Raw genomic sequence first — 14,441 nt, 5'->3', positions numbered from 1 at the left:
TTTATTTACAGAGTAAGAAATATGGAATAGCTCAAAACAGGTAGCTGGAACCTACTGCAGTGACCTTTCTCTGTGGCTGTGAAGGCTTAATTGCACTGAATATGTTTTTGCATTTCTGAGTAGTAGATTTTGGATGAGAACTTCCCAATAATTAAATCTGCTCTCATTTTCTCAAATGATCCTCCCTTTTATTAGCTCAGAAACTCATTGTATTGCTGTGCTACATATTCAGGAAAGATGCATGTTGTGATGAACTTACACATCACCTTTGGGGGAAAAAAATGTTTCCTGATATGGAATTGAGTGTACTCTGAGCAAGTTTGCTGATGACTTCAAGCTGAGCAGTGCAGTTGATACAGCAGGAGGAAGCGATGCTCTCCAGAGGACCTTAACAAACTCAAAAGGTGGGCCCTTGCAAACCTAATGAGGTTCAGCAAAACTAAGTGTAAGGTTTTGTACTTAGATCGAGTTAATCCCAGATATGCATACAAACTGGGAGAAGAACTCCTTGAGAATAGCCCTGTTGAGAGGGACTTAAGGTTCTGGTTGATAAAAAACTTAACATGATCCAGCAGTGTGAACTTGCAGCCCGGAAGGCTAGTGGTATCTGAGCTCCTTCAGAAGAGAGATGGTCAACAGGGCAAGGGAGGTGGTTGTCCGCCTGTATTCAGCCCTCGTGAGGCCCCATCTGGGGTACAGTGTGCAAGTCTGTGGCCCCCAGCACAAGAAAGATGTGGAGTTTTGGAGAGCTTCCTGAGGAGGACAATGAAGATGATCCAAGGGCTGGAGCACCTCTCCTATGAAGACACCTCTCCTGAAGGAATTGTGCTCGTTCAGCCTGGAAAAGAGAAGGCTGTGGGGAGACTCCATTGTGACCTTCCAATATTTAAAGGGAGTTTATATACACGAGGGAAATCAACTTTGTACACCAGTAGATAGTGATAGGACAAGAGGAAATGGTTTTATACTAAAGGTGTGCAGGTCTATTGATGGGACATGCTCTGCCAGGAGATCACGAGGAACAGTGTCATCCACATTAGGACAGCATGCATCGTGCACTCTTTTAATTGGTGAAGCCTCATGTGGAGAAACTCAAGCCCATTTATTGTTCACCCATTCTATTATTCAACATAGTCAATTTGCAGCAAATTGCCAATGTTTGCAAATCCAGTTCACTAATAGAATGATTCTTGGCGAATGTGAAATTGTCCAGCGTGTTATATTCTTAGTGGTCCATCTGAAGCCTTGGTGTCTATTCTTTACTTATTCAAGCTGGTCTCCGAAGACGTGATTACGCAATAGTTTTTTTCTCTTAGCATAATCTGTAAATATAATGCAAACATAAATCATCTCAAAGCCTTTGTAGAAGAAAGAAGGGTAGTTAGTATACCAGCTTGTGACTAAGAGTTTGACTTCAAAAACGTCATTGATTTATTGGCTGTTTAGTGTGAGGTGCTTAGGTCCTGATTCTTTTCCAGAGGACTTTGTGTAGAAGTTTATATATAGCTATATATATTATAGCTTCAATCTTAACACTGACTTTACATTGACACAGCTGCAGCTGTGAACGTTCAGCAATTCCTCAAATACAACCCCAGGTTTTTTTAAATTGAGCTCCCAGAAGATGAAGTACCATAAATGCGACCCATCATTTCTCCTTTTGCAGTTCCCTCCCTAATTCATTTCTTTTCTTCAAACTTCTGCAGTGAAACGTGGCCAGTGTTTGTGAGGACAGCAACGTCATTTGCTCTGCAGTTCCAGTTTCTGCTTTTGTGTCGTGGTTGTCCCATGTGCTGAATATAGCAAGAATCCTGTAATTTTTTTTTTTTGCTGTTAATTGCTTTTTTTTTTTTTTAATTTAATTTTAAAAATGTATCATAGTGCATACAGAGAACAAATTAGGATTTCCTGGAACACTTTATTTCTAGCACCTCCGTATCATTCCAGCACTTGACTTTACAAAATAAATAATGATCTCTTACAAGAAAAGAAATTGGTATGCTTAGGGAAGTGAATATTTTAAGATACTATTCTTGAAACTAAGTCTTTTTCACAGATTTATAATAAAACAGCTTTTATTCCTGAAATATGTATCTATAGCAAGTAGCTTGGTGCTTGTGAGATTTGTAAACCTCCTAAGACTCCACTTTCTGGGATTAGGTCAGGAAAATCTTGTTTGTTCTGTATTTATATTTATGTAAAATGTGATAGTTTAAGTCAAAATTTTAGTGGTATAAAAGAGGCCATAGAATTGATGTTGTCAGTGTATTTTAGTGTCCCAGAAAAGACTACATCATCTGCCATAGAGATCTTCAGGAATGGTAAATAGAGAAGAGATTCCAGCTATTGTTTTCGTTCCTTTGCATCCTTGTTTGAAGTCATTTCAAATCAAGAGCATATTATTTTGCTTTCTTTGTATTATACTTTTACATACAAAAAAGCTGAAGGGTTTGTCATGAAAAATTCTTTTTGTTATACAATTGTTTTAATTTCAGAATATTTTATGTAAGAGCTGAGTTCAGATTTTTATACACAATATTAAGAAGCCTTCAAATCATTAAACAGATGTTTATTACTGCTTTATTAGGGTAATGAGTAGAACATGATTTGGGAGAACAAAATAGAGGTCTTTTTGAATCATCAACATTTTGTTCGTAAATCATCTGGTGGCACAAATTTTATGAGGAACATTAATCAGTTCAATAGAAATGTTTTCTTGCTTTTCAAGAAGTCCCCTCCATATCCCCCTGACCAAAAACTAACATGGTATGAAGGATCTCACCCTTTTATTTTTGTATTACTTTTTATTTAGGATGGTTTTACTCTGCAAAACTCTTACTAACATTTTCAGGGCCATTTCACAAAGTTCCTTCTTTGCTAAAAGATATATTGCTTAATTGGCATTGAACTTGAAAGGAAAAAATGTGATGTCAAAAACGCCTACTTGTGCTACCAAATCATTCCTTGAGTTGAGATGGGACCCTCTGCTTGCTTCATCTTGGGATAAGAAGCTGGGATAACCGCGTAGTGTTGAGAGAAAAAAGGGAATCTGACCCCAGATCCATCTTAACAAGAGCCCAGTGTCTCGGCTTATGGCTGAACTGACATGCAGTCTGCAACTTCTTGAATTACTAGGGAAACTCTGTCGTAGAGGAAAGATGCTACATATTTCCAGAGCCTGTATGATGTGTGGTTAGTTCCAGAGCAGTTTAACAAAGAGAGATTTGAAGACTAAATTCTCCCTAGTCTGAATAATAATGAGAAGAATGTCACTTCAACTCACAAGTGTTTGAAAAGAGTGGATACCAAAGATGAAAGCGAATTGTTTAGGGTTATGAAAGGATTGTATCAAGGAGTTGGAGGTATGAGATTAAGAAGGAAGAGCTAGATTGAATATTGGAAGAAATTTCAAATCCATTTAAGACTTGAGTAAACCTTGATGGAACTATGCTTGTGAGTTCTAACTAATATAATGACTCCATCTGTTCTTTTCCACACTGAGGAAAAAAAGTCAATGCAGAAAGATGTGTAGATGTGGAAACACAAAAAATAATATTTTGAAGTCGTCTTCCACCAGCAAAACTTTCTTCTTTTTCTAAGTAACAAATACTGCAAATCCTATTGATTTTGTTACTTTGCAAATAAATGCATACTCAGAGACAGAAAAAAAAAAACCAAAAACATTCTCCTTTGATAAATAAGTTTATGTAATCTTTTGCTCAGGGACTGCAAGCAAATTTGCACTCCCCTTTTCTTGACGAACCCTGATTGCTATGTGGAAAGCTTCAGATTATCTCTTGCCAATATTATATCTGCTTGGGCAATAAATTGAGGTGCACATTCTTAGGGAATAGGTGATTACATGTAATATACAGCATGCTATCATTGTAATGTAAATAAGGCAATGATGTATACTTCAGTGAATGCGGCCAATCTAACAGTAGACTATGGCTTATAATGGATAGGAAACTCTAAGTGGAGGAATGAAATGTACATGCAATTTTGTCAGACTTAAGAGATATTTCTCTTCTACTAATATGCCAAAACACTGCATGAAAGCAATCACACCGACATTTCAGAAAGCTCCCTCTGACATACAGTGTATTGTCTAGTGCAGTGTTCGTGCAATTAGCATTTTTCTGGAGTAGTCATGTACAATTAAGTGACCAAATAGTTCTGAGGCAATACAACTAGATATCACAGGAACTAAATATATTTCTTCGCATGGATCCTGCATGTCTTAGTTGAGCCATCATTAGCATGTTTATAATGGTTCTAATTTAGCACAACATTTTCTGAATTTTATCCTTGAGTCATTTACAAATTGTTCATATTGAGTAAACAAAGGAAACAGATTGCATTTTATACTTAGTAATTTATCTGAAAGAAGAGGGGAGGGTTAATTGTCTGAAAGTTTTGCTCTGTTTGGGGAAGTGATTCTAGTCTTGCATTGCTTGGCACACAATGTCTTTTTCCTTCTGTTCTGGAAAAAACAAAAAAAAAAAAAAAAGGAAAAAAAAAGGAGAAAAGAATGAAGGAGTGAGTAAAATGAAAAATTAGGAGCAGGACAAGATTGGCCACTCCCAAATGGGAGTGTGGAGCAGAACTGGAGCTGGCACGAGATTATCTAAAACAGTTGGTGCATTCCTTAATGATCAAGTGCTTGAGAAGTCCAGCTCTCTCTCACAGAGCATCTGTGTTGATGTTTATATCAGTACCCTGCTGTATGGGAAAAGCATGCTTTCTCTCGTTGCTTTTCTAAAAATAGTGTGGCATATAGCATTGTATGAGTTATTTTAAGAGAACAAAAACATTTACAAGGTTAAAGGTTCTGCTTTTTAATAAATAAATGAAAATAAAGGTCAGGACTGTATCTTGGCTTATTTTTACATGAAATTCAAACTTCTTTTTATCTAGAGTTTTGCACAGAGCACAGTGTTCTGTGCAGATGCTCTTTGCACTGGTGAAGTCCTGTTGAAACAAGTCATCTTAGGCAGAATTGGTACAAGCTTCAGACTACAGTTTTTCCCACTAGCCACATCATAGAAAGCAGGTCTGGAAATCACCCCCAGTTACATTCCAGTGTTTCTGTTTAGAATGTCTGTTGGTTCATGCAAGATCTAGACCATTCAAGTGGTTCAAATGAATTCAGAGGAAAACCAGAACATTTTAATGCCTAATTATTTTTAGTGAGCTTGGAGAGTTTTAATTAAAAGTTAAGAGAGCTCTCCAAGCTCTTACAGTTCTAATTTTATCATATTGTGGAAATCTTGTCGCTGTGAAAAAATGTACAGCAGTTGGCAGATTCGCTTGTTTCCCTGGTCTAAACAAAACTGTAGTGCTAGGTAGTCAGATTGCAGACATGCTGCTTTTGCAAGAAAACTTCCACTGTGGGCTTACTCTGCTTTTGCTTATAAACATAGCTAGGAAGACTTATTTGTACTACATGAACTTTTTGGTTTTCTTTTTTGTTGTGATTCACGATCAGAAATGTACTGAACAAAATGCTTGTGAGATAAGCAGTCTGTGCCAGAGATATCACAACCTAACTAGCCAAGGCAAAGATGTGAAAAGAAACAAGTCACTATGAGAGAAGGGAATAAGCCATTGGCCATGACTTCTTAGCTCCTTTAGGGCAGGAACAAGTGTAGAATTTAGGAGTAAATCCTTTATAATTTGCAATCAATGTAACAAAAAGGATTAGCATGTTTTCTTGTTCTCAACGTCAGGTTGCTTACTTTTGTCTTGTGACTGTATTCCCGTTCTCCAAGAATTTGGCTTATGAAAAGTTGTTCAATAAAAAACAAACCAATCAAGAGCACTCCTTCCCCTTCCCCTTCCCCTCCCCCCCCCCAAAAAAAAAAAAAAAAAAAAAGAATGCCACCAACAAACTGTTGGCAAAAGAAATTAGTTTTTGCTACCTAACAGCATGGCTGAAGTGCCTTGTATTTTAATTTTCTGTTAGACCACAACAATTAATTACTTTAGGAGAAGAGCATGGAAATTGAGAAGGATGAGATGAGATTCCCCTGACCTTCCTCTCCACTGACAGCAAGATTGGAGCCAAGCTGCTTATGAGCAGGAAACAGTGCCAGTACATTACAAGTATGGATTTTGAGCCTTCAGGCTGATTTTTGATTAGTTTTGTATTGTTGCTTTCTCTTCTTTTATTTAAAGTTTCTTGAAACAGAAAAGGATAATTTATGTTTGAAAGAAGAAAAAAAGTAACTATGGCAACAAAAAATCTATTTTAGTAACATTCCAAAAATTTTAGGTCTTCAAGTGAAAGAAGGAACTACTCTGAAAGTAATGCCTCTTATTTTCTTATGTTAGCCCACCACATCAGAGGTGGACATTGGAGGTATGGCAGAACAGGTTGAACCTTCCCACCTGTATTCTGCTACATGTTGTTGCTGTGTGACAGATGGCAGCAGAGGGACAGTCTGACAGAGAATGTCATCTGACATGGAAGCGCAGGTGAAACAAAGATGTATCATTGAATTCTTGCATGCAGAAAAAAAAAATGGCTCCTACTGACATTCATTGGCACTTGCTGAATGTTCATGGAGACCAATCAGCAAATGTGAGCACAGTGAAGTGATGGGTGGTGTCTTTCAGCAGTGGCAACAGTGATATGAAAGACAGAATATGAAATTCTGGATAGCCATGCACATTTTTACAAGCATGGCATGCAGGCTTTTGTAGCTGAGAATTTTCTCTGTCAAACAGTGTTATTGTGCTCTTTGCATCTGTTGTAGTTTCCATGGAAATAAATAGAAGGCACTACTTTCGGAGCAACCTACATAATTACACCAATGGACCTGTTTTTTTGGTTTACTTGTGTCAAACAACAGCCAGGGTAAATCTAACTTATACTTGTGCTTCAGTCAGCAACATTAGTAGAGTATAATTTTATGTCATTTTTTTTCTATTCTGGACTAGATTTTTCACTCTCTGAAGATGAACAGTGGTTTAGATGGCAAGACTTAAGCTTCGTGTGCTTGAGAAACACACATTGTCACTTGAGGTGTGGAAAGAGATATGGAAAGGCAGAATAGGAAGCATGGCAACAAAATGCTAAGCGCTGTAATGTTTATTTGAGGGTTATTTGATTTGGGGGGAAGAAAAACCTGCTCTTCCATTGAGGAAGGCCTTGTAAGCACAGATATGCTTGTCCCTAGGTGTTCATAATCTCATTTAACATCCATTAAACAGTACCTTTTCTCTAACAAAGATTTCATAGATGCTGACAGGGTAATTCCACTTTTGCTGTTTTTCTCATGATTTAGGCTTGAATGATGCATTTGAATTCATTTGACAAAGGCTGTTCTGAAAGACACATTTTCTCCTGCGGAGATGAAGGCAAATAAATGTAATGAGAGAATATAAACATAATGCTTAGAGAATAACGAATGTTAGAGAGGGAGGAGCTTGCAAATTGTTATTTAGTCTCAAAGCTTGCGTGTACATACTCTTCTCATGTTTAGCAGAGACATGGATGCCACTGATTCCAATACTGTTCTTTTAAAATGTAGATGGGAAGTTTCTCCTCCTTTTGTTGAGCATTCGATCATGTTTTCAAACCTTTTCCCTTGTAGGATGTCTGATTTCTCTTCTGATTCCTCTACCCTGTCTTTTCCAGTGCTTCTTTCCATGAGATGTAACAGTTCAAATGCATGTAGGAAAATGTCACCTATACCTTTGACTGAATTATATTTCTGTATTGTTTATGAACTTGCTATGCATTTGCAATCATTATTAATAAATCAACATGCTTTTGTCTTCTGTCACAAAGTAATGTATATATTCAAAAAGAATTGTATGCAAAACAAGTCATGTTTTAGAACTCATATCATTAATAATTATCAGTTTTCAGTATTGTTACAACGTGTTTTCAGGGAAGCTTATTATAAAAGAAATAACAAGGCACTGCACAGTAGCAAGAATAAGACAGTTCAGTTGATCACTGGTATAGGTGTTATAAATATGCCAGTCTGTACTATAGTGTTTTATTAAGTCTCAAAAAGTCAAAGCTGATTTGAAATAATAATGTCTGACAGTCAGTGCTTTGAAGTTTTGCTGCTGCACTCTCACATTTAGGCTTTCTTTTATGTATGACTTTACCATAAAAAACAAAAACACACACATGGCATGAGCACTTTTTTTCTTATCTGTATTTCAAAGAAAGTAATAAGAGGCTACTTCAGTGAATTAAAAGGGAAAAAAAAAAAAAAAGGAATGTTCTCCCACCCCCCAAATCAATGAGGATAGGTGCAGATCATTGTAAGATCATACAGTATTCATGTAAGCTACAGAGGGAGTTGCTAACTTGTTGAAATAAAAAAATAATAATAATAATAATAAATCATAAAAAAAAAAAAAAAAAAAAGGAAGAGTGAGGAAGAGACGAGAGGGAAAAGCTATCCTTGATAGGAACAAGATGACTTTCATTTACTTGGAAGAACTTGAGAGCTTGGCTGTGATAGCTAACACACTCGTTCTTCATCACTGGTTGTGCTACAAAGAGCTGGATTCCATCCATTCCATGACTGATTGATTACCCAATGGACAAATGTTAATTCTTTTCATCGATGCTTTGTCATTGCGGAGAGATCCTTTTCATCTAACACCTAGGTTTTTTTTTCCCTTGGCTTTTTCTTTTTTTCTGCTTATTTATCTTTTAAAATCCTCATCCACCTCTGCAAAGCTCCCATGTAGTAAGATCCTCACAGCGCTTTAAAATCCCCTACTGTACAATTTAAATTGCTAACTTAGTATGTATTAAAGTGTGCTACAAAATAACACACAGTTATTTCATTGAGTCATCTCAGTGTAATTGTTGTTAACCTGTTTGCTGCCCTCAAAAGAAACAGTGGAAGAATATAAAGGCAAGAGTCTCTGTGTTGCTAATACAATGAATTCCTTCAGTGCAACTTACATGAGTTTGATCCTACATGTGTCAGTACAAAATATGCGGCTTTGCAGCATAAACCCAACTGTAGTTTATAAAGTCAGTGAGAAGAGCTAAAAATGTATAAATGCTAATTTCTTTCTTTGCTTCCTTTATAATTGTCTTTAACAAGAACACCCCTGAATTTCACAAATGCTAGAATCCACGAGATTTTGTAATGGTTCTGAAGCAGAGCCTCAGTGCAGGGAGAGTGATGCAGTGCAGATGTGATTTCGGGCTTCATCGATGTTCAGTGCTGGATTCTGGGTCGTTGTTTAGTTTCTATAATGAAACAAATCAGAAAATGAATCGATATGGATGAAGACAATTCACTGATGTCAGAAGACATCTTTGTAGATTTTGTATCTGTGTAAAAATTAATTTTCAGCACACAAAGAAGAGAAAAAAACCTTTCTTATTCTCAAGCCTTTTCAAAATGTGTGTTTGTGAACACTGAATACCAAACTTGAAGGGAGATGTGCCTTTCAAGTATAAGCCTTTATATTTAGGTTTGTGTCTAATGCAAAGGACCTCCAGGGAGCTTGAACATATACCACAATTTTAAATTCTAAAAATTATGCAGGTTAACCCTGCTAATTGAAAATGTACAGGAATTTCAAAAGAGCTATTTTTACAATGTTATTAAAAGGCTCATTGCGTGGTCTTGCAATATTCCCAATAATGAAATACAGTGCTATAAATTGTGTGGTCAGAGGTGTAAGGTAGAATTTGAACAGCACAGAGGTGTTGAAAACAATTCTTACATATTTTTTCAGTCATATGTAGAAATAAGAATTGTAAGTAGCAACATGATTATATCTTTTCCATTCTGTCTGTCTTCAGAAATATTCTCTTTGCCCTTATACAGTATAGTAACTCTATGGATGAACAAGCATATTCTTAGACAAAGTAAGACAGGGTATAAAGTAAGTGTTTCAAAGGAAGTATTTTACCAACTCTTGTGATGTTCTAGAATCGTTTCTCTGAAATGTAAATGATTTTCCATATTTGTATGAATTGAGGAAAATATCTAAGTTAAAATGCAATAGTATATGTAACCTATAGCAAACATCACAATAAAACTCCAAAGCTCCTTTTATATATAATTTTTTTTTTTTTCCCCAGGGATGAGGGGTCTGAGATTTTGGCAGAGGAGAAACAAAACCATCTTTTTAAACTAATGGTGGTATCACAAAAAAAAAAAAAAAAAAAAAAAAAGACAAATTATAATGTTCTATTGATAATTGATAGTTATTTCTTGATTCTTCTATTATCAGGCAAGAACTCATAAAAGTAATAAGTGTCTGTTATTGTTAAAAGTAAATTATTATTATGTAACAAGTATTTTAACATTGCCTATTGCAACTTAGAGCTCCTTAATTTTGTCTCTTTCATAGAAAGATATAATTAGTAAATAAATTAGCTTTTCTACTGAAATGTAACTTCAAAAACATTTACGAGCTGTGTTGTCTTTACACAGAGGCTTGCATAGTGCGAATGTATTTCAATTAAAACCTGATCTTTGATCTTCTGGTGGTTACAGTTTGGTTTGCTTTCAACTGGTTTTGCTTTTTTGTTTTGGTTTTTGTTTTTGTTTTTGTTTTTTTCCAAATGGGTGATGCTAATGTGATTTATTTTCTGCTGAAGCTATTTGAATCCTAAAGCATAAGCGGCCATATGACCTTTTACTTCCTTGAATATCTCCCCAAACCTTTATGACTCTGAGTTGGAACACACTGTTATGCGATATATTGATGCTATTTCTGTTGCCGTTCTTCATTTGGGTTTTTTGTTTTTGGTGTTACTTCTGTGAGTGATTCTAGTGGGACTGTTGACATGGAAATTTGAGCCAAAATTTGGCCTTAATCTGTCAGTAACTTAACAGAAGATATTAGAGGCTAAATTCTACCTTCTTGTTCACTGGAGTGTCAGTTCTCAAGTGGCTGGCGTGCTACCAGTGCAAATGCTGTCAAAATTCGGGAAGTTTGAAAATCATTTTGTAAATTGATTTCCTCTTAATGCAAATGGCAGCTTGCTTTGGGAGTTTCTAACAAACTAAAGAGTGAGGGTGGTCTCGGTGTATTCAAGTAAGAACCACTGTGCTCGGCGCCCCCAGGGTGGTATGTGGTCTTACAAGAAGGGCTCTTTGCAAAGATTCATTTCAGCAACAATGTTTAAATAATGTTCTTCATATCTTGATAAACTGAGCCTAAGTGATTCCAAGAATTTTAGCATAGGCTTTGTTCATGAACCTGTCTACGAATGAAAGAAATGCATGACGGTTAAAGGACACTTTATTATAACTACCTGGGGAGGGAAGATGGGTGTTTAGTTGTGTGGAAAGTTTTCTCAGTGACCACTAATAAAGCTGAATTGAGGTTCTTAAAATCATAAAACTGAATCATGACATTAACCACAAGAATACCCATCTTAAAAATCAACTGGATTGTTATGTATTTTGACTTCAGAGTCAGTTCAGTGTAAGAATTCAAAAAGCCTTTAGATTTTAGCGAAGAGTCTGCAGTGCTCAATATCAAATTTTGTAGTGGAATTGAAGTCTGATCATATGAAATTTGCTACACAGTCTTCTACCTTCTCCTAAGTGTAATGACTTCAGTGACAGTTTTGTGTAGGGAAGGACTATCAAGCTGGGACAAAATTTTGAAATATATTCTGAACTTTGAATTATGAAAGCAGATCTTCTAATCATTGCATGTTGTTTATAGTGTACCGAGAAAATTTCTGATGCTGTGAACACTGAATATGTAGAATGCTTTTGTGAATTCCATGGAGATGTTATATGAATAACTTTCGCATTGACATGGGTATAAAAATGGGTTTCAGATGTCACTGTGTGCCAAATTTCCAGAAAACCCTTCTAAATCTTCATGTATAATTTGGAGTGTACAATCATTTTCAAATGAAAAAGACAGAATTTGTATATACATTGGCAATCTATGCATGTAAATTGGCAGTTAGCATGCATAAATCCTGAACTAAGTTTTTCTTTCAATTAGACTCTCGTTAAATCCATAGTAACTCCATTAACCTCAGAGGAATTAGTTCGGATTTAAAATGCTGTTAAATGGGAACTCCGGTTGCAAGCTGATTTCCTTTTGAAACTATGGTCCAACAAGAATAAGGGGAAAAGCTTTAAAATGAAGATGGCACCATTTTTCCTGATGCATAAGAATATATTTGATGTTTCTTCCTTTTTTTTTTTTTTTTTTTAATAGATTCATCCTGCATGGAAAAACTACTCTCTAAAGACTGGAAAGAGAAGATGGAAAAATTAAACACAAGTGATCTCCTTGGAGAAATTAAAGGTATCTCACTAGATCCAATTTGAAGCGTTTACACATATTTTTTTAAAAGTGAATTAGCTCCTTTCAGAACAGTAGAAATAACAATCAATTGCAAACACTGGGTTAGTTACATTATTTCATTGACACTTGGTAGGTACTTGTGTAACCAGAGGAATAAACATTTTCAAAATGTGGAGCTACTTGCACTTGGTGCTGTTTCTCCACAGTTGCATAAATTTCTTTCAGGATATAAAAGGGAGTCATTGTATAATTACTGTTCTGAATATTCCATTCAAAATTAAAAATAAAAATAATAATAGTAATCTTTTTTTATATTCATGCTATTTCTGGGGCGGGAGAAGCCCTGGATGAAGTTCTGGACCCACTGAAGTCAGTGGGTGTTTTATTGCTTATAAAGATAAAATGTTCCAGTATTTTCAAGATTTGTTGTATCAGCAGTCTAGTAGAAGTGAAACTTTGACTATTAAAGAGTGTGCAGAAAACTTAAAAGTGTTTTTTCCATACCCATCAATTCTCTCATGGATTTTCATTTTTCTTTTTCAAAAGAAATTCAGTGTTATTGACTTAGAAGCAAATTTTAAAGGTGATGCTTGTTTGTTTTTTTCTTTGTACTGTGAGGAGGGCTCAAAAGGCATTTCTGAAGAGTATATAAGGTACCTAGGATTTATTTCTTTTGACTGAAATAATTTTATTACATATCAATTACAAATATGTGGAAATAAAGAATAATAACCGTTATATTAATAAATCTTTACTAATAGGGAAAAAAAAAAAGATTCTTGTATGACAGTAGAAGCTTAGGGTTTTAATTTTTCTCTAGGGAGGCTTAAGATAGTTCAATTTTTTTTATTATGCAAATAGATGAAAGGCTTGCCCTTTTCGTTAAATAAATTTTAATTGGTTCCTGCAATCCTGCAACTGACTCAAGACCAAAATCTGTTTAGTTTGCCTGTTGGATATTACTTGTAGAATTACAACAGTGAAAATGAGAGAGGTAAGAAATCCTATAGGAATATAAGTGACAGAAATATAGCATATAGTTTTAGAGAAATGTGTTAAAATTCACAGTGACAGAAAAAGGCAACAAAATTATGTCTTGACATGACTATTTATTTAAAGCTATATTGTCTCTTCATAATGTGGAAAACCTTGAACGCTGGTTGGCCCATTAATTGCACAATATAGCTACTTAGTCTCTAAAAAGAAACTGCTTGAATGGTATTAGTGAATCAAAATTAAAAGATGTGGGATCTCTAACAATGCTGGATAATGTTATTTATTCTTTTAGATGGCACAAAAACCTTTTTCATGAGCTTTCATTTGTTAAAAATAACTAAAAGAGGGAGAGCAGTTCTTTTATCTGTGTTATTCCTCCCATTTTCTTAAGTCTGCAAATTCACTGCAGAGGGAACTGGCAGAGTTCTTGCTCCAAACTGTTTTCTTATTTACCTACAAAGCTTTCTTACTCACACTTGGAAGGATTTTCAACTCATTCAGCTACTTCGTCTAGGAGTATATCATGTTATCTGTGTTAAAAAGAATTACCTAACTCACCATAATTGTGTGTAAACAGTCATTTGGTTAGTTTCACAACAAACGTCCTGCCTCTAATCCCTAGAAACTTTCCCTTAAATTAGCCTTAAGTGATCTTAATGTCTGCAGTATTCCTTTCCATTACTAGATGACTTCCAGTAAGACTCAATACTGAATCTTTGCTAATGTAACTGCAGTCTTCCTGAACTGCCAAACGTACAGAAAAAAGCAGACACAAACGTGAGGATGAATAATGATTGCTCTTTCATAATGCTTTCTGCTTACAGTATTCAAACTTCCATGCAGATTTAGGTGAAAAAAAAAAGGCATGGAGTTAGATAGCAGAACAGTGGTGAGTCTGAAGGTGGACTCGGCTCGCGAGCCAGTTGCCTAGCCAGTGTTTCCAGGCTGGTTAGCTCCTAGCTGCTAACACCACTTTCAGCAACCAAACTGCCTCGTATTAACTCCTAGTAGCATTTGTCTGCCTTAAATAATCTCAATAAGAAAATAAATTAAACCGTCTATCCAGTGGCAGCATGAAATCCAGATACAAAAAGGAATTAAAGGAAAGCAGAGGAACCAGAGAGATGTTTTAATCTACCAAAAGAAATGTACATTTAAAAAAATAAAAC

General features: G+C 35.6%; 1 protein-coding gene across 9 annotated transcripts in view; it reads left to right on the top strand.

Moving 5' to 3' along the window:
• Positions 1-14,441, top strand: part of SOX6 (SRY-box transcription factor 6) — a 366,018-nt gene that overhangs the window by 180,194 nt on the left and 171,383 nt on the right. For all 9 annotated transcript variants that reach the window (XM_042813506.1, XM_042813507.1, XM_042813505.1 and 6 more), the window contains one exon: positions 12,187-12,276. In XM_042813506.1, coding sequence (XP_042669440.1) covers positions 12,187-12,276 — 90 coding nt within the window. The remainder of the gene's footprint in view (positions 1-12,186; positions 12,277-14,441) is intronic.

The sequence above is a fragment of the Centrocercus urophasianus genome, unplaced genomic scaffold (genome assembly GCF_019232065.1).
Source record: "Centrocercus urophasianus isolate 14NV4802_14NV808 unplaced genomic scaffold, USGS_Curo_1.0 seq_14, whole genome shotgun sequence".
NCBI classification, from domain to species: domain Eukaryota; kingdom Metazoa; phylum Chordata; class Aves; order Galliformes; family Phasianidae; genus Centrocercus; species Centrocercus urophasianus.
The sequence above is the reverse complement of the archived record's forward strand: the minus strand, read 5'-3'. Positions and strand labels throughout refer to the sequence as shown.